The sequence below is a fragment of the Homarus americanus genome, unplaced genomic scaffold (assembly GCF_018991925.1).
Source record: "Homarus americanus isolate GMGI-L3 unplaced genomic scaffold, GMGI_Hamer_2.0 scaffold19160, whole genome shotgun sequence".
NCBI lineage: Eukaryota > Metazoa > Arthropoda > Malacostraca > Decapoda > Nephropidae > Homarus > Homarus americanus.
In genome coordinates this window covers 1-22,048 of record NW_024750385.1, presented here as the reverse complement: position 1 = coordinate 22,048, position 22,048 = coordinate 1, and the positions used below count along the sequence as shown (strand labels likewise).

General features: G+C 42.9%; 2 protein-coding genes across 2 annotated transcripts; both read right to left on the bottom strand.

The window, feature by feature from the left end:
• Positions 1–847: 847 nt before the first annotated feature.
• Positions 848–3,335, bottom strand: LOC121854056 (ADP-ribosylation factor-like protein 4C). The gene has a single exon (XM_042348449.1). It carries the CDS (start codon positions 2,419–2,421, stop codon positions 1,804–1,806), a length of 618 nt encoding a protein of 205 aa, XP_042204383.1. The 5' UTR covers positions 2,422–3,335; the 3' UTR covers positions 848–1,803.
• Positions 3,336–12,122: 8,787 nt separating this feature from the next.
• Positions 12,123–12,294, bottom strand: LOC121854055 (ADP-ribosylation factor-like protein 4C; the record flags this gene model as incomplete). Its single annotated transcript, XM_042348448.1, is given in 1 exon segment — positions 12,123–12,294. A coding segment is annotated over 1 exon segment (126 nt), but the record flags the coding sequence as incomplete, so codon positions are not given.
• Positions 12,295–22,048: the final 9,754 nt, after the last annotated feature.

Genomic DNA, 22,048 nt, shown 5'->3' with positions numbered 1-22,048 from the left:
GAGATTTTTCACATTTCGTGGGAATTTTCACCTATTTCATGGGATTTTTCACCAATTTCATGAGATTTTTCACCAATTTCATGAGATTTTTCACCAATTTCATGGGATTTTTCACCTATTTCATGGGATTTTTCACCAATTTCATGGGATTTTTCACCAATTTCATGGGATTTCCACCAATTTCATGAGATTTTTCACCAATTTCATGAGATTTCCACCAATTTCATGGGATTTTCACCAATTTCATGGGAATTTTCACCAATTTCATGGGATTTCCACCAATTTCATGAGATTTTCCACCAATTTCATGGGATTTTCACCAATTTCATGGGATTTCCACCAATTTCACAATTTTTCTTCCCTATTTCCAGTGCTTCTTCCCTCTTCTATTACGTCACCTGGCCATTAGACCTAACAAGTCATTATCTCTGTAACCTAACCCATTTAATAGTTGTTGGTGGTTGGTGGTAGTGGTAATAATTGTGGTTGGTCGTAGTGGTAGTTGTGGTTGGTGGTGGTTGTGGTAGTGGTAATAATTGTGGTTGGTGGTGGTGGTAGTGGTAATAATTAGCGGTTGGTGGTGGTAGTCGTTTGTGGTTGGTGGTGGTGGTTATGGTTAGTGTTAATTAATTGTAATAATTGTGGTTGGTGGTGGTGGTTGTGGTTGGTGGTGGTTGTGGTTGGTGGTAGTGTAGTAATAATTGTGGTTGGTGGTGGTGGTGGTTGTGGTTGGTGGTGGTGAGGTAGTTGTGGTTGGTGGTGGTGGTGGTTGTGGTTGGTGGTGGTGGTGGTAGTGGTAATAATTGTGGTTGGTGGTGGTTGTGTGGTTGGTGGTGGTTACTGTGGTTGGTGTGGTGGTGGGAGTTGTGGTTGGTGGTAGTAGTGGTTTAAGTTAATTGCAGTGTAATTGGAAGATACTAGAATTACTTATCAATTCATTTTGGAGACATAAGGTCCAATTTCACAGATTTTGGAGACATAAGGTCCAATTTCACAGATTTTGAAGGCATAAGATCCAATTTCACTGATTTTGGAGACATAACGTCCAATTTCACTGATTTTGGAGGGTTCTTCATGGGATTCTAGAGGTAACAGTTCCCTTTCAGTCGATTTCGGAGGATAGGTTTAATCTCTACGTATATTTTTGAAGTTAAGGAATACATTAAGTATTTTTGAGAGGTTTAATTTGGTTTTCTATGTAATTTTTACCACTAGCGGCTACTTTTTGAGGACTGTTGGCTATTTTCCACTAATTTTGGCTATTTTTTTTACTAAATTAGCTAGATTTTGACAACTTTTAGCTACTTTTTGACTTTTACATCACCGGTAACGTTTCTAACTGCTATTTTTCGAACAGTTAATATTTCGAACGTATGTAACTGTCCGAACACTCATTGTGATTAGTTAACAGTCGACAACAGTTAATATTTCGAAGAGTTAAGAGTCCGAACTGTAGTTAACAGTCCGAACACTTCCACTTTCCGAACAGTCGTAAGGCAGAGTTAAGTGAAGGAACTGTATAGTGACAGTCAGGTGTGTGTATGGTGACAGTCAGGTCTGAGGCTCCCGGAAATGACTGGGAGAAGCCTAACAGCTAACAGTCATCTGGCCACACAGTCAGATGTGCCTCATTCTCTACGGTGCTTCGCCAGTACGGGCATTCAACACTGCCTGGCGTAATCTATCGCTTCCTAGTGATAAGGTTATGGATGGTAGGCCAGAAAATCCTTCGCTCGCCTTGTGCTTACACTGGCGTTAATTTTCACAGCAACATAATCTCCGCCAGACGTAAGATCGCCAGCACTAGCGTTTGCTCGCCTGGCGTGTCTTGGTAACCAGTTGGTAGAGTAGAGCCATTGCCTCGTCTAGGCCTTCACCAGTGACGGCACAGGCAGGAGCCACGGCCCAAGGCTGTGTGTCCGGCAGCTCTGGCAGACCCATCGCCTTGGCCAGGTGTTGTGGTTCACGAGCGCCAGGTAGGTCCTGTTTGTTCGCCAGCACGAGCAGAGGCGGTCTAGCTCTGTTTAAGGCCACACACTGCGCCGTCTGTTGCTTGGTGAGACGCTGTAACTCGACTCTGTTCTCCTCCAACCGCTCCTCACACGAGCTGGAGTCTACCACAAAGATGAGGGCGTCAGTGGCTCTGGTGTAAGACCTCCACAGTGGGCGGACACGTTCAGCACCGCCCACATCCCACACCAACCAGTGGCCGCCCCCTGCACGGACCTTCTCCGTGTTGAAGCCGACGGTAGGTACGGCGTTCACGTATTGCCCGTACCTCAGCCGGAATAGAACCGTAGTTTTCCCTGAGGAGTCGAGGCCAACCAGAACGACGTGGGTGGGTGGGCGTACCAGGGTGGCCGCCTCCCACATGAGGTATTGGGCGGCCTCTGCCATCCCCACCCACAGGCACGAACACATCTTCACGCCCACACACGTTCCTCTACGCCCACACGACGTCCAGGATCATCTTCACGCCCATAGTCACGTTACACCGTTCCTCACGCCCACAGTCACGTTCCACAGTTTCACACGCCCACAAACACCTTCCGCACGCCCGTTCCTGAGTGATTTACGCCCACAGTCACGTGCCACCGTTCCTCACGCCCACAGCCTCGTTCTTCACGCCCACAGCCACGTTCCACAATTCCACACGCCCACAAACACCTTCCGCACGCCCGTTCCTGAGTGACTTACGCCCACAGTCACGTTCCACCGTTCCTCACGCCCACATCTTCACGTTCCGCACTCCCACGCCCACAAGATACGTTCCTCTCAATGATTCCAGGGAGTTTATTGGGCGTTCCCCGTTCTCTCGGGGCATTGGTGGCTGGCGGGCGGATGTAGCTGGAACGGGAACGTCTGCAACTGGAATGGGAATGGCAGGAGCTGGAACGGAATTGGTATTCACAATTAGGAACGGCAGCACTTGGAACGGGAATGACTTGGAACGGGAATGACTAACTGGAACGGGAATGACTTGGAACGGGAATGACTAACTGGAACGGGAATGACTTGGAACGGGAATCACATCACAGGAATATCCACGAACGTACACAGACAGACACATGTACACCGATCACTACACGTACACGGTATTAGTTATGTGTAATTAAAATTATATCACTTTTGGCTGAACTGATTTAAAAAGCACTTTCCGGGTTATGTCCGAGTGAATGTTTATTTTTCTGTTTTTATAGTAGAGTGTGTGTTATGTTTTTGGGGGGGGTACAGGTGTTTATATGTGGTATAAAGTCAGATATGTAATGGAGGGGTGGAGCAGCGAGTGGTATGTCCTCCCCTCTCAACGGCTGGTGGGCTACTGAGCGCTAGATCGTTCCCCAGTCGAGGGAAAACGGAAACATTGATGATTCCAACTGATGGTCATTGATATTTTTTATTTAATTTCTATATTAACCATAATTAAATACAAATCAACTTATTAAACATTTTATTATAATATATTCTTAACTTTTAAATTATATTATATACTATAAATACTTTAAAATACTCGTAAATAAGAAAAATATATAAAATAATAGCGGTGTATGGCAACTATGGACGATATCTTTAATTAAGTTACCAATTCGTACAATAACAAACATTTCTCACAACAAATTAAATACGTTATATAATTCTCACATGACTCAGATATCTTGAGAAACATAATCTATAATGTTCACCACACTGAGAAACACAACAGACACACATAGAGCCATTAAAAAACCACTAAATTAATAACACTGGCAACTGTACCCAGACACGGTGAAAATATCTTACAATTCCCGGTAAATTATCGTTAACTAATTCTTTAACTTGATTATTTTCACTAAATTCCCGGAAAATCGGAATTATTTATTAATTATCGTCGTAAATTCGTCCAAATATCGCAGCTGATCGGAAAATATAGACGAAGGACGATATTTGAGATGATTTAAAATAGTTTATCGTCCCCAAAAATGTGAATTATCGTATACAGGAAGGTTCATGTGTGTGTGTGTGTGTGTGTGTGTGTGTGTGTGTGTGTGTGTGTGTGTGTGTGGAGGGGAATTAGGAGGGAAAGAGAGAGAGAGAGAGAGAGAGAGAGAGAGAGAGAGAGAGAGCTGTAACCCGTAATTAAAATAAAACACCTTTATTTAACCCGTATTTAAGGGCGAATTCCATACCGTATGCAAATTGGTTAACTGATTACCATATTTTATCTATGAGTTCTGTTAGGCCCCAGTTCTGTTAGGCCCCAGTTCTGTTAGGCCCTAGTCCCTGTTAGGGCCCCAGTTCTGTTAGGCCCTAGTTCTGTTAGGGCCCCAGTTCTGTTAGGCCCCAGTTCTGTTAGGCCCCAGTTCTGTTAGGCCCCAGTTCTGTTAGGGCCCCAGTTCTGTTAGGCCCCAGTTCTGTTAGGCCCCAGTTCTGTTAGGGCCCCAGTTCTGTTAGGCCCCAGTTCTGTTAGGCCCTGAGTTCTGTTAGGGCCCCAGTTCTGTTAGGGCCCCAGTTCTGTTAGGCCCCAGTTCTGTTAGGCCCCCAGTTCTGTTAGCCCCAGTTCTGTTAGGCCCTGTTAGGCCCCAGTCCTGTTAGGCCCCAGTTCTGTTAGGCCCAGTTCTGTTAGCCCCAGTTCTGTTAGGCCCCAGTTCTGTTAGGCCCCAGTTCTGTTGCCCCAGTCTTGCAGGGCCCCAGTTCTGTTAGGCCCCAGTTCTGTTAGGCCCCAGCCCTGTAGTTCCGCCTGTTAGGCCCCAGTTCTGTAGGCCCCAGTTCTGTTAGACCCCAGTTCTGTTAGGCCCCAGTTCTGTTAGGGCCCCAGTTCTGTTAGGCCCCAGATCTGTTAGGCCCCAGTTCTGTTAGGCCCTGTTCTGTTAGGCCTCAGTTCTGCTAGGCCCCAGTTCTGTTAGGCCCTGAGTCTGTTAGCCCCAGTTCTGTTAGGGCCCCCAGTTCTGTTAGGGCCCCAGTTCTGTTAGGCCCTCAGTTCTGTTAGGCCTCAGTTCTGTTAGGCCCCAGTTCTGTTAGCCCCAGTTCTGTTAGGCCCCAGTTTTGTTAGGCCCCAGCGGGCCCCATACTTGAGCCCCAGTTCTGTTAGGGCCCAGTCTCACAGGCCCTAGTTCTAATAGGCCCCAGATCTGTTAGGCCCTAGTTCTAACAGGTTAGGTTGCAAGTTAGGTTAGTTTAGGTTTTTCTTTCTCTCTCTCTTCCGAAAATAATTCCAGGTTGTGTTGTTGATCTCAGTCTGGTCTGGGATGCCATCATGGGACAGAGAGAAGGAGAGAGAGAGAGAGAGAGAGAGAGAGAGAGAGAGAGATCAAAGACTTCAGAGGCCAATCAAAACCCATCTTTTCCTCCCTCCCTCTCTCTCTCCCTCCCCCTCTCCCTCCCTCCCTCCCTACCTCCCCACCTCCCCTTAAAATTCCTATGATCTTGAGCCTTTCAAACACACACACTCTCTCTCTCTCTCTCTCTCTCTCTCTCTCTCTTCACATCAAAGGCTTCCACCATATCGTCAACACATCCACATGCCCTTCCTCCTCCTCCTCCTCCTGGCCAGAATTATCCAACACACCACCTCGACCCAGACACAAGGCCAAGATCAACACGTACAGCGCCACAGCGAACACCACCTGGCATAACCCTAACCCAACCCTAAACCGACTCTGACTCAACCTAACCCTAACCTAACCTGACCGACCTGGAAGTGAGATTTGGTTATTGTTGTGTGATAAATGACTTCGTCTGTCTGTCTGTCTGTCTGTCTGTCTTAATATATTAATCTTGGACACACACACACACACACACACACACACACACACACACACACACACACACACAGTCAGATCAAAACACACACACACAGTTTTCATATATTTTATTTTGTACAGGAAATTCAACAGTTGTGATATACACTTACTAAGGCTTTTCCATCTCTCTTCATCCTGGGAGAAAATAATAATAATAATAATAATAATAATAATAATAATAATAATAATAATAATAATAATAATATAGCAATAATAATAATAATAATAATAATAATAATAATAATAATAATAAATAATAATAATTATGTATATTTAACTAATATATAATTATTTAACTGATATAATTGGCCAAGTCTCGTAGTTATAATTGATAATTCTAATTAAAATCATTGTTAATCCAATTTTTTTTTGCAGGTAATTATTCTTTGTAAATTAACATAATTATTTATTATTTATAATTAATGAAAATAATCACAATAATTCTAAATACTACCATGACTTAACTCTCAATTTAACAACACAATAATTATTAACTCAAAATAATTCGTTCATTCCAAAAGTTATTATTGACCTTAATTAAATTGGGTCACCTGAAGATTAGACACCCCATAGCTACCTGGGGTTAGGTTAGGACAGGTCAGGTCAGGTCAGGTCAGGTTAGGGTTAGGTTAGGTTAGGTTAGGTCAGACAGGTCAGTTAGGTCAGGTCAGGTTAGGTCAGGACAGGTCAGGTTAGGTCAGGACAGGTCAGGTTAGGGTCAGGTCAGGTCAGGTAACAGGACAGGTTAGGTCAGGTCAGGTTAGGACAGGACAGCTTTGGTCCAGTCGCAGAACAGGTTAGGGTCAGGACAGGGTTAGGTTAGGTCAGGACAGGTCAGGTTAGGTCAGGACAGGTCAGGTTAGGACAGGTCAGGTTAGGGTAGGTAATCACCAGCCTAACAAGCTAGGGTGGGGTCTAATCACCAGGTCCCCTTAATGGACTTGTACAAACTTAATGACGTCATCTTGTTAATATATTCATATAAACACACATACCAAACACTTCATCACTATATACATTGTTAAGCTTAGCTGATATCACAGAAAGAATACATGGAAATATACATATGTCATCGACTGTTATCGTCCCAGCTGCTAAAATACATATGATGTGGAGCGGTGATTGGTTATCAAAGTCCATGACGTAATGGGGGGTGAGAACCAATCAGGTCACTGTATGGTGGTGAGGTGTGTGTGTGTGTGTGTGTGTGTTTTTTTAACCAATTGCGTGCCGTCAGTCAGTGTATGCAGCTGATTGGCCGGTTGACAGAGATCAATGACGTAATCGGGAACGACTTCTTTTTTATTAGCCAATTACATTAGCAGTTGCCCGTGACGTCACTGATCAAAGGATGACATCACTATATATTCAGAATTCCAAAATACACGAAATTATATTCTAGAGAAAATTCTTTATCACTTCTTACACAAATATCAAACATTTTCTCTTATTTTAAATCTAGTTCAACCGTTAAGATCAATAAATTAAGAAAATGCCTCAAAAATCACATTTCTGGGGAACTGTACAGTTATCGTACATCTGGTAACGAAACCTCGAGTGCCGTATTTTGTGACGTCATGACTTTAAGAGATCGTTGGTATAATATTGATCTAAACTCCTATTGGCTGAAATAACATCAAATATAGTTTTTTAAATTCAATTATTATTATATTTAGATAAAAAAGATTTTGAAAATAATTAAAGATTCCAGTTTATTTTAATGAATTTTTATGCTCGCTGTACGGCAATAATGGAGTGTTGCTATTTGGGGTTTGGTTTTATAGGTTTAATGTAGAGGTTTATTGGGTTTATCTTATATTAACCCTTAAAACACGTAATATAATACATAATAATCATATATATTTAATAAACCACTTGTATCCATAAAGACGTCTACTAAAATATATATTCTGACCTTTATGATATACGAACCACAAGTGAATTTGTTTTAGGCTCGTGGTAGATTATTTTAGGCTCGTGGTTGATTGATAATTATTTTAGGTTCGTGGTTGATTGATAATTATTTTAGGCTCGTTGATTGATAATTATTTTAGGCTCGTGGTTGATTGATAATTATTTTAGGCTCGTGGTTGATTGATAATTATTTTAGGTTCGTGGTTGATTGATAATTATTTTAGGTTCGTGGTTGATTGATAATTATTTTAGGTTCGTAGTTGATTGATAATTATTTTAGGCTCGTGGTTGATTGATAATTATTTTAGGGTCGTGGTTGATTGATAATTATTTTAGGCTCGTAGTTGATTGATAATTATTTTAGGCTCGTGGTTGTTCCAAAAAGTATCGTTTATGAGTATTTATCTGGCATTCATCGTTTATTTACAGTGATTCACAGCTAACGGCCCTCCTCCACCCTAACAACAAGATGGCGGACTTTGCCCTTTGTGACTTGAGTTGACTAGACATACATAAAAATGACTAACACCCCCCCCCCTCCCACCACCGCCCCCCCACCCCCGGGAGCTGCGCTGATTGGTTGACGCCGCAAGCACCTTGGCTATGATTGGCTAAAGCTTGTGCATTGTTGCCGATTACACAGATGCATTTGATTGGATGAAATTTTTTACAGTGGTGCCAAATTTGTTTTATTCTCTGTTTTAACCCAATAAAAACCGTTTCTTCTGTATCACATCCAGATTTAACCTCTTTTTAACATCATTTAACTTAACCTAACCTAACCCAAACTAATCTATAAAACGTTGCTAGTTGATACAGTTATTCGTGGAAGTTTGGCAACTCAGCCCCGGAGATTTGGCAACGTAGCCCCGGAGATTTGGCAACGTAGCCCCGGAAGTTTGGCAACGCAGCCTCAGGGTAATGTCAACATGGCTTCCCCCAAAAATTATTGACCTTAAAAGCGACTAAAACTCTATTATGAGACTCTAGCAGTGGACTAATACACGGACCTACACGGACAGAACACGGACCGTAAGGTAGTCCGTCCGTACGTAAGTCATCTGACGTAATACGGACAGTTTATAGACGGAATTCACGCCTCCGAAAAAATTTGTTCCAATTTTTTTTTTCAAAACATGTTGGACTTTTTGGTTGAATTTAAGTCGTTTCATCTCAGCACTGATTATTTCTTTACTAAATTGGTAGAAATTTATTTATTTTAACCAATTTTATTATAAAAATCAGTTTATTTGGTAGAAATTGACTTATTTTAACCAATTTCACCGTAAAAATCAGTCAATTTATCGTAATTTTAGAAGATAATCGATTTTCTTCTAAGAATTTAACACCAAAAAACACGAGAATTATTGGAACTCGAATTTTTTTTATTTTTAACATTTTAATTTAACTAATTTAATTTTTTTTATGGGGAATATTTAATTTATTGATGTTTTTCTTAAGTTAAAATCGAAATTAACCTCGACTTAACCATTACTGGTGTCTATAGCTAAAGTACCACTTGATAACAACCTGACAACCTGAAGACTCAACCATTGATATGCTGTTGGTTGATTGTGGTAGTTAAGATGTTAGTAGCAGATGGTGGTAAGTGATGTCAGGAGGTGGTGGTTGATGCTGGTAGTTAAGATTTTGGCAGCAGATGGCGATGGTGGTAGACGATACAAGATAGTGGTAGTCCAATAGTGGTAGTGCCAAAACACACCCCCCCGGAAACTCACTCAGACATTACCCCAACTAGTTCCAGGGGTCAAACTATCACCCCAGCTAGTTCCAGGGGTCAAACTATTACCCCAGCTAGTTCCAGGGGTCAAACTATCACCCCCAACCAGTTCCAGGGGTCAAACTATCACCCTAACCAGTTCCAGGGGTCAAACTATCACCTCAACCAGTTCCAGGGGTCAAACTATCACCCCAGCTAGTTCCAGGGGTCAAACTATCACCCCAGCTAGTTCCAGGGGTCAAACTATCACCCCAAATAGTTCCAGGGGTCAAACTATCACCCCAACCAGTTCCAGGGGTCAATCTATCACCCCCAACCAGTTCCAGGGGTCAAACTATCACCCCAGCTAGTTCCAGGGGTCAAACTATCACCCCAACCAGTTCCAGGGGTCAAACTATCACCCCAGCTAGTTCCAGGGGTCAAACTATCACCCCAACCAGTTCCAGGGGTCAAACTATCACCCCAACCAGTTCCAGGGGTCAAACTATCACCCCCAACCAGTCCCAGGGGTCAAACCATCACCCCAACCAGTTCCAGGGGTCAAACTATCACCCCAGCTAGTTCCAGGGTCAAACTATCACCCCAACCAGTTCCAGGGGTCAAACTATCACCCCAACCAGTTCCAGGGGTCAAACTATCACCCCAACCAGTCCCAGGGGTCAAACAGGTGCCCCAAATGCCCCAGTAGTTGAACTATCACCCCAACCAGTACCAGGGGTCAAACAATTCCCCCACCAATGCCAACAACACCCGGGGCTGGTTGGGGCAGTTAACTAGATAGTATGCGTGGATCATCTGGTCTTCTTCTTGCTTGACTTAGTGAGGCGACGTTGTTTGTGGATCATCTCGTATAGGTGTTCTAAGGCGTCATCAAGGCCCTCTCCTGTAATGGCGCACGCTGGCTGTTAAGGGGGTGAGAGATAGAGATTAGTGAGAGATAGAGGTCAGGGAGAGAGATAGAGAGGTCAGGGAGGGAGATAGAGAGGGGGGAGAGATAGAGAGGTCAGGGGAGGGAGATAGAGGTCAGGGAGGGAGATAGAGGCCAGGGGAGAGAGATGGAGGCTAGGGGAGAGAGATAGAGGTCAGGGAGAGATAGAGGCCGGAGAATCAGGGCCAGGGAGATACAGAGGCCAGGGAGAGATACAGAAGAGGCCAGGAGGAGATATGGGCCAGGGAGAGAGATAGAGACGAGGTTTGAGAGAGACAAGAGAAGAGGCCAAATAATAGCCTGGTATATATGACAGGCTGGCTGAACGATATTCAAATGACACTTACTATTACTACGACCACAACTACAACTATCACAACCACAACAACCACCACAACAACCACCACAACTACCACAACAACCACAATCTTACCTGTATGTGCCATAGGTGTGTATTTCCCAGCTCAGAAATCCCGAGTAGTCTTTCAATCTCCACCGAATCTTTGGCGCCAGGTAAGTCTTGTTTATTGCAGAACCAGTATGGGTACCTGTGGAGGGAAGGTTTAGTGGAGGGTACCTGTGGAGAAGGTTTAGTGCTGAGGTTACCCGTGGAGGAAGGTTTAGTACTGAGGGTACCTGTGGAGGGAAGGTTTAGTGGAGGGCACCTGTGGAGGAAGGTTTAGTGGAGGGTACCTGTAGAGGGAAGAAGGTAGTGGAGGGTAACTGTGGAGGGAAGGTTTAGTGGAGGTACGCCTGTGGAGGAAGGTTTAGTGGAGGGTACCTGTGGAGGGAAAGGTTAGTGGAGGGTACCTGTGGAGGGAAGGTTTAGTGGAGTGCCTGTGGAGGGAAGGTTTAGTGGAGGTACTGTGGAGGGAAGGGGGTGCTGAGGGTACCTGTGGAGGGAAGGTTTAGTGGAGGTACCTGTGGAGGGAAGGTTTAGTGGAGGTACCTGTGGAGGTTTAGTGGAGGTACCTGTGGAGGGAAGGTTTAGTGGAGGGTACCTGTGGAGGGGAAAGGTGTGGAGGGTACCTGTGGAGGAAGGTTTAGTGGAGGTACCTGTGGAGGAAGGGGGTGCTGAGGGTACCTGTGGAGGGAAGGGGTGCTGGAGGGTACCTGTGGAGGGAAGGGGGTGCTGAGGGTACCTGTGGAGGGAAGGGGGTGCTGAGGGTACCTGTGGAGAGGGAAGGAAGGAGGAACTTCTACAGGTGTGTCAATTATCTCTTAACGAGTCACAGGTGTATACATTTAACATCAAAACAAACTTACCAAACCTGACACAATATTTTAAAGAGAAATAAAACACAAACTTAATATTCAGTGGCATCAGGGTCCCTTTGTTTACATCATGATTACGTGTCTCACCGACCTATCGTGACCACATTCAATAGTGACAAAGTTCTTTAAATTCCACTAAATATAATCAAAGTTTTATAATAAATCTTGGAAAAAAATAAAAATATATATTTTTTAATATTTTACGTTGATTTTAAAAGTTTGTAAAGATTTTTGTTTATTGCACCTGATAGTTAAATAATCTAACCTACTACCTACACACACCCCCACCCACCCACCCACCCACCATCCATCCCCACCCACACGCCTCCAAACCCTCCACCACCCTCCCCCTCCCCCACCCCACACACCCCCACCCCACCCACCCACCCACCCACCCCACACCCCCACCATCCCCACCCACCGCCTCCAACCCTCCCACCACCTCCCCTACTCCCCTACCCCACACACCCACCCCCACACCTGCGCATTCTCAGGTGCTGCCGTCTTGTACAGTTCACATCTTGCCTCCTCTAGTCTCTCTCAAAATCTACAGAATCCACCACAAAGACGATGCCATCAGTACAGCGGGTGTAGGACTTCCAGAGTGGGCGTATTTTCTCTTGCCCGCCCACGTCCCAGATGAGAAAGCTGGTGCCCTGAGGAGAGAAGGATATTTAAGTTAGGATATCTAGGTCTAGGAGACATTTTGGTTAGGATATCTAGATCTAGGAGACATTTTGGTTAGGATATCTAGGTCTAGGAGACATTTTGGTTAGGATATCTGTCAATAAAATCAGTCTTAAACACCTGTATACACCTGTTCAATAACTAAACATGTGGCTGGAACAGGAGAAAAACATCTCTCTCTCTCTCTCTCTCTCTCTCGGTACGTAAGCCGTATAAAAGTTCCATCACCCCAGAACTGCTGAGAGAAATTGAGGAGGAGGATAGGAGGATATTCTTCCTCCTCCTCTTCCTCCTCCTTATTCCTTCTTCCTCCCTCTTCCTCCCCTCCTTCTTCTTCTTCGATTTCTTTCCTCCTCCCTTCCCTTCTTCCCTCTTACCTCTGTTTCTCCCCCACCTCTCTACTCTCCCTCCCCCCTCCCTCTCTCTCCCCTCTCCTCCCCCACTCACCCACCACACATCAGAAGCCCTCTCAGCACTGCATCTTTAAGCGGTCTCACATGATGAAACCTTCCTCACTTCCCGGCAACACAGGTTAAATATTTCATCTCCCCTCCCCCCTTCATACCTCCACCTGCGCGCGCTTTTTATGTTTACCTTTTTTCGCGCGCTTTTTGGTGATTTTTTCCGCTTTTTATGTTTATTATTTTTCGCGCGCTTTTGGTGGATTTCCCGCGCTTTTATGTTTACCTTTTTCGCGCGCTTTTGGTGATTTTTTTCTTTCCCGCGTTTTTTATATATTTTCGCGCATTTTGGTGTTTTTGCTTGTTATTACCACCGTTTTTCTCTCGTTTTCTTGCGTTTTTTATCAATATTTTCTCCCTCTTCCTCCTTCCTTCCAACTCCCTCCCTCTCTTCCTCAATCCACTCAGAGGTGTTCCCAGAGCAGCGTGTTTACAATAATTGTTTACCCGCGTCTTTGCGTTGTCGGGGTTGCCAACTCATTTATTGAATACAATTTTATAGTTTTTTTTTTTGGTATATTTTTTGTAGTTGTATTAATCTTATACAACTACAAAAATGTAAAGGAATGTATTATAGGTTTATTTTGTAGTTTGTAAAGGAATATATTATTGTTTGTTTTTGGAGATGTTAATCTCTCTCTCTCTCTCTCTCTCTCCAGCTATTAGGGAACCAATCTACTTCCCTCTCACACCCCTCCCTTCCCTCCATTACCTCTCCTACACCTCTCCATACCTCTCCCACCCTCCTCCCACCCCTCTCACTCCCTCCCTCTCATCCCTCTCACCTGTAATTAACCCCAAGGCCACACCACTCAGGACTTGGGGTCAACAATGAGTCGTAATCAATATTCTCAAAAGCTCTTACGATAATTTTTTTTCCGCGTAAAGTTTGAATGAGAAATGTGATGATGATGTTGTTATGGAGAGGAGGAGAGGAGAGGAGAGGAGGGGGAGAAGAGGAGGAGAAGGAGAGGAGGAAGTGGAGATAGAAGAGGAAGAAGAAGAACAACAACAGAGAAAGAGGAAGACTGGTTGGCCTAAATACATCAGGTGAGGCGCCAAGTTAATTAATTCACCTGTGATCTTTCTCCCTCTCTCTCTCTCTCTCTCTCTCTCTCGTCTTGAAACTGTGTACAACATCTTTTCCCAGGTATAACAACACAAAACCATTAACGTACGATAACCAAAAAACAGACCATAACAAACAAGTTGCCAAGCGTACGATAATCACCCTACTGTAGTTTAAGTGCGATAACCTTCTCACATCACCAGTTTAGGAGGCAAAACGTATCGTAGCTCTTGAGGGCCTTATTTGAGGGCCTCGAGGTGTGTAGAAGTGCCTCAGTATTGGTTTGAAGGAGATGTGTCTTGGTGTTACTTTCACTTAGGATCAATATATTAGGTATCTTCTTCTTCTTCTTCTTCTTCTTCTTCTTCTTCTTCTTCTTCTTCTTCTTCTTCTTCTTCTTCTTCACCATCTTCTTCTTCTTCTTCTTCTTTCCTTCTTCTTCTTCTTCTTCTTCTTCTTTCTTCTTCTTCTTCTTCTTCTTTCTTCTTCTTCTTTCTTCTTCTTCTTCTTCTTCTTTCTTTCTTCTTCTTCTTCTTCTTCTTTCTTCTTCTTCTTCTTCTTCTTCTTCTTCTTCTTCTTCTTCTTTCTTCACCATCTTCTCTTCATTATTCTCATCTACTAACCCTCCTCCTTCATACTCATTTATTCCCCCTTCTCCACCTCCCCCCTTCGCATCTAGACCAAACTGCGATTATTAACTCCCCTACGTCTGGAGAGAATAAGTGAGTCTCTCTCTTCTTCACCATCTTCTTCATCATTATTCCCCATCTTTCTAAATCCCCTTCCTTCCTTCATACTCCATTTATTCCCACTTCCACCTCCTTCGCATCTAGACCAAACTGGCACACAACTCCCCCCTACGTCTGAGAATATCAAGTGAGTCTCCTCTCTTCACCATCTTCTTTCATCATTGCCCCATCTACTAACCCCTTCCTTCCTTCATACTCCATTTATCTCCTTTCTCCACCTCCCCTTCGCAGGCCCAGACCAAACTGCGACACAACTCCCCCACGTCTGGGAATATCAAGTGAGTCTCCTCTCTCTTCTTTCACCATCTTCTTCTTCTTCATTATTCTATCTACTAACTCCTTCCTTCCTTTCACTCCATTTATTCCCACTTCTCCACCTCCCCCTTCGCATCTAGACCAAACTGCGACACAACTCCCCCTACGTCTGGGAATAAGTGAGTCTCCCCTCTCTTCTTCACCATCTTCTTCTTCTTCATTATTCCCCCATCTACTAACCCCTTCCTTCCTTTCTACTCCATTTATTCCCCCTTCTCCACCTCCCTCCTTCGCATCTAGACCAAACTGCGACACAACTCCCCCTACGTCTGGGAATAAGTGAGTCTCCCCTCCGTCCCAGATTTTCTCGAATATATCCGTTTTCTATGATGTTCCTCGATGCTGTGGATATGGTCTAAATCATTTATACCTCCTGTTAAACCCTTCCCAGCCGCCTCATTTTAGAGATATTTGGTTGTATTTATGTTGTAAAGTCATCGTAGTGGCTGTAACCTTGACCTGGGTGGTATCGAACCTGGGGATCTTGTGAATTTTGTAGAGAATCTGTTGCCATTTGGTTCCTGAGCTGAACTTCCGGGTTAGGTTTAGGTATGTAACTGATGCTGCCAAAATTCTTGAATCTCCCCAGTAACTCGGCCATACTTAACCCCCCAGCGAATTAAAACTTATGTCTCAACAGTCCCTAACTTTTGATTGGTCGTTAAAATGTGAGGCGGAGGATGACGTCAGTTTCCCGACATCCAATAAGGGTTTAGGAGATGATATATTCTTGGGCCATTACTTACACGTGATTGGTCAGATGTTCGCAGTTCTAATAGGCCCCAGTTCTAATAGGCCCCAGTTCTAATAGGCCCCAGTTCTAATAGGCCCCAGTTCTAATAGGCCCTAGTTCTAATAGGCCCCAGTTTTAATAGGCCCCAGTCCTTTTAGGCCCCAGTAGATATTTGTAGAAGTTTCTGTAGAATGAAAACACTGTTGCTCCTCTATGTTTGACGTCATGCAATCTGGCCAATCATATAAGGCCATTGTTGAGAAGAATGACGTCATTGAAAAATTTGTCCATTCATGTGAGGTTTAGGCCCATGGACGAAAACAACGTCATAGATACTAACCAATCACACAAATATATGATCAATGACGTCATGAACGCCATCCAATCACGTTGGGGTTTATGAAACATGACGTCACGGAAACTATCCAATCACACGGTGTTTTGGTCGATGCTAGCTAATCCCGGCTTACAAAGACGAGTTCTACCATTCGAAAAAATCCCAATATCTTTCGCTATAAGAGTTATTACACTATACACACCGACTTATAGTGTAATATATATTATTATGAGTTAGTTATAGTATCTAGAGGGGTTGTAATAGTGAGGAAAATGGTTAAAATAAGTAATTAAATTCTCTCCTCCATGACCCTCTCTCTCTCCCCTGATCGATCACTGGACTAGCCTAGCAAGTCATGACTGGACGGTAGGTAAATGGAGGGAACTTCTCTCGCATATGCGTCGTAGGTAATTAGATATTCCTACATAAATAATGACTAAACTCTACAGTAATTAATAAACTTAATTATCGTTATCACTGAAAGCATCCCAGCAGCTGTCATTATGTAGATTTCACGCCTATGAGGGTATAGCGCGCACTGATTGGTCCGTTTCCCCACCGTCTTGTGTCCTGATTGGCTAGGTTCCCAGCTATGACGTAATATCACCATGATGTATGCTGATTGGTCTTTTCCCTACTGAGATGTGTCCTGATTGGCTAGGTTCCCAGCTATGACGTAATATCACCATGGTGTTTGATGATTGGTCGTTTCCCCACCGTCTTGTGTCCTGATTGGCTATGTTCCCAGCTATGACGTAATATCACCATGATGTATGCTGATTGGTCGTTTCCCTACTGAGATGTGTCCTGATTGGCTAGGTTCCCAGCTATGACGTAATATCACCATGGTGTTTGATGATTGGTCGTTTCCTCACTGTATTGTGTCCTGATTGGCTAGGTTCCCAGCTATGACGTAATATCACCATGGTGTTTGATGATTGGTCGTTTCCTCACTGTATTGTGTCCTGATTGGCTATGGTCCCAACTACGACGTAATATCACCATGACGTGTGTTGATTGGTTCTTATCCATTATGGCCATCGCTGATTGGCCCATTGTCAATAAAATCCCCCAAATATTTTAATTCAAACTCAAAATCATAACTAACAACAAAGGAGGGATTTTTACGAATAAAATCTCACATTAAATTAAATAAAACAAAGAAAAATCCCCCCAAAACGACGATATAGGGATTTTATATCTTTAAAAAAAAATCCCGATAGGAATTTGGTGACGCATATAGAGGCAGCTGATATTTGATGACGTCATATGTAAACACCAGCTGAGGCTTAGGAAGGATATTCTCGTCTCCTGCCAACGCTCAGGATTTTAGGAGAGGGGGCGAGTGGGAGAGAGAGGGGGCGAGTGGGAGAGAGAGAGGGCGAGTGGGAGAGAGAGAGAGGGAGACTTGACAGGATATACATAAAGCTTCTAACAATAAAATCCGATGAACGTGATAGAATACCGTGTGTAGGTGAGAGACGAGTGGGGGGAGAGAGGGGTGAGAGGGGAGGGGTGAGAGGGTGAGAGGGGAGGGGTGGGGAGAGGTGAGAGGGGAGGGGTGAGAGGAGGGAGGGAGAGGGTGAGGGGAGGGAGAGGGTTGATCAATATATGTGACCATGTGTATAATCGTGACTCATCTGGACGTTACCCCACAGACAGACAGACAGACAGACAGACAGACAGATAGACAGAGACAGACAGACAGACAGACAGACAGAGAGACAGACAGACAGACAGAGAGACAGACAGACAGAGAGACACAGAGAGAGACAGAGAGAGAGAGAGACAGACACAGAGAGACAGACACAGAGAGACAGACACAGAGAGAGACAGATACAGAGAGACAGACACAGAGAGGGACAGACAGACAGACAGAGAGACAGACACAGAGAGACAGACACAGAGAGAAACAGATACAGAGAGGGACAGACAGTATTGAGACAGACCATCACACGCATCATACATCATATCACATCGCTATTATCAAGACAAGCATCGCTACTACATCACATCATATCACATCATATCGCCATCGCTATTAATTACATATTATTAATGCTATCTATCAAGCATATCATCACATACATCACATCTATATCACATATATCGCATCATATCATATTAATCGCTAATTCATCACAATGCTATCGTTAATATCGCCATTAATGCCATCATATATCACATCGCTAATGAAGCATCGCACGTTATTATCGTTACATCAGCATATTATCAGCACGGCATCGCCATCAAGCATCATACTATCACACGCATCGTTATCACATATATCAAGCACGCATCACATCACATCAAGTATATTTATATACGTTAATGCTAATACATCAGCACGCATCGCTATCAAGTATATAATGCTATCATATACATCGCACGCATCTATCGCATATATCAAGCATATCATACATCGCACAGCATCAGCATCAGCATCACATCAAGCATATATAATGCTACGTTGGCTATCAGTATATCGCATCATATATACTGCTAATGCCATCGCTATCAAGCATCTATTATCATATATACGCACGCATATATCAGTATTACATCAGCATTTTATCGCATCAAGTATATACTATATACGTTATATATCAGCACGCTATCAAGACGCATCGCAGCATTGCTATTAATGTTATACGTTATCTAATGCTATCAGTATACGTATATATATCGCATATCAAGCACGCACGCATCGCACGTTATCATATACTGCATATATCGCACGCATTTACGTTATCAAGTATATATCGGTGACAGACAGACAGACAAGTATTTACAGACAGTATATATATTGCATTGCATCGCACAGAGAGACAGCATAGCAGAAAGACAGACAGACAGACAAGACAGACAGACAGACAGAGACAGAGAGACAGACAGACAGACAGACAAGACAGACAGACAAGACAGACAGAGACAGAGACAGACAGACAGACAGACAGACAGACAGACACACAGACAGACAGACAGACAGACAAACAGAGACAGACAGACAGACAGACAGACAGACAGACAGACAGACAGACAGACAGACAGACAGAGAGACAGACAGACACAGACAGACAGACACATATTAATAAGCATATCGTTAATACACGCATCACATCACATCACATCACATCGTTACATTGCAGACATCAAGCATCAAGCATCACATCGCATATCGTTATCACATCGCACATCAGCATCATATTATCACATATTATCATATGGTCACATATTAATGCTATCACATCAAGCATCATATCAGCATATCGCTATATATCGCTATCATATTATCAGCATATAATGCTAATGCCATCGTTATTAATGTTATCACATCACATCGTTAATGCTATTATCAAGCATATACCGCACATATCGCATCACATCAGCATCGCATCAAGCATCTATATCAAGACATATCACATCAGCACTGCATCATATATTTACATATCATCAGACATTTACTATCAAGCACGCATCAGCACGCATCAAGCATTGCATATTTGTTACACGCACAGCACAAGCACGCATCAGTACATCACGTTAATGCCATCGCATCGTATATAATGGCATCACATCAGCACGCACGCACGCATCATACATCACATCAGCATCATATCATATTACATCACATCGTTATCATATTATCATATATATCATATCACATCGCTATCACATATCACATCGTTATCTATATCATATTACTGCTATCAAGATCAAGCATCACATCGTTATTACTACATATCGCTATCGCTATCGCCATCGGCATCACATCGCCATCGTTATTAATACCATCAAGCATCGCATCAAGTATACATCGCTATCAAGCATCACACGCACGCACGTTATTTATTACCAATGCACGCATCAAGCATATATCACATCATATAATGCTATCACATCAGCATCTAATGCTATCACATCATATACATCAGTACGTTATCACATCGCTATCAAGCATCAAGCATCTACATCGCACATCAAGCATCGCATCGCTATCAAGTATATATATAATGTTAATGCTATCACATCACATCGCATCAAGCATCATATCATATCATATATATATATCAAGCATCGCAGCATACGTGTCAAGTATCAAGTATCAAGTATATCAAGACATCAAGCATCGGTACGCACGCATCAGTATACTGCATATCGCACGCATTTATCACATATCAAGCATATCACATCAGCATACATCGCATCATCATATTATCAGCACGCACGCACGTTAATGTTATTACTGTTATTACATCAAGCATCGGCATATCGCTAATGCAATGCTAGATCGTGCTATCACATATATCTACATCAAGCATACATCACATCAAGACGCATCATAATGCACGCACACTACATATCACATATATCACATCGCTACACGCATCGCTATCATACATCGCACGCACATCAGCATATCATATCGCTACATATCACATCGCTATCGCTATATCATATCGTTATATCATATAATGTTGTCAAGACATCGTTATATATCAAGTATATACGCATCAGCATATCAAGTATATATCAAGCATCGCTATCATACTGCTACTGCCATTCATCGTTATATCAAGTATATACGCATATATCATATCAAGTATATATCATATCACATCAGCATCGGCACAAGTATCAAGTATATATCAAGAGACAGAGACAAGACACAGACAGACAGACAGACAGACAGACAGAGCACAGAGACAGCATCGCATTTACTGCACAGAGCATTATATATCGCATTACACGCATCGGCATCGCCATCGCATCAAGCATCAAGCATATCATATATATCGTCGCATCGCTATCGCCATCAAGCATCATATATCGCACAAGCATCGCACGCATCAGCATCAGCACGCACGCACGCATCGGCATACGCATCATATCACATGTTATACATCGCACAAGCATCATACGCATCACATCGCACAGCATCACATCGCCATCATTTATATATCATATATATCACATCACATCACATCAAGCACGTACATCGCTATCAGCACGCTATCACATCGCTATTACATATCACATTACATCGCTATCAGCATCGCATCAGCATATCAACAAGCATCACATCTATGAACAGACAGACAAGAGCATCAGACAGACAGACATAAGAGCATATCTATCAAGCACAAGCATCGCACGTTAATACATCGCATCGTTATATATTATATCGCCATCACTGCTATCATATCATCAAGTATATATCGCTATCATATATACGTTATCATATCATATCAAGTATCAGTATCAAGACAAGAGAGACAGCATCAGCATCAAGTATCGCATCATATCAAGTATATCGCTATCGCATCGTTATCAGACGCATCATATCAAGTATATACGCATATCATATATCAAGACAAGCATCAAAGCATCATATCATATCACATATCAAGATATACATACATATATCATATATATCATATCACATTATTATCACATCACATCGCATCACATCATATTATCATATACATCATATCATATATCAAGCATCGTATCACATCAAGCATTCATCATATACTGCTATTATCACATCACATCAAGCATCGCACGCATCAAGCATCACATCATATTATCAAGAGCATAATGCTATCACATCAGCATCATATCATATATCATATATATCACATCAAGCACGCATCAGCATGCTAATGCTATCGCTATTAATGCTATACATCGCACACATCACATCGCTATCATATACATCAGCACGCACGCATCTATCACATCGCATCATATCGCTATCAAGTATATCGCATGTCTGCTATCACACGCACGTATATATCGTTAATGTCAAGACAGACAAGCACGCATCGCTATCGCTAATGACAAGCATCGTTACACGTTATATATCAGCATCAAGCATTTAATGCTATATCACATATCGCATCACATCGTTATCATATACTATATATTAATGCTATCGTTATCATATCAAGAGATGCAGACATATATCAGACAAGTATATTGGCACAGACAGAGTATATTGCACAGGAGCATGGGTATTATGCATTTGCATTGCAGAGATGTATTGCATTGCATGT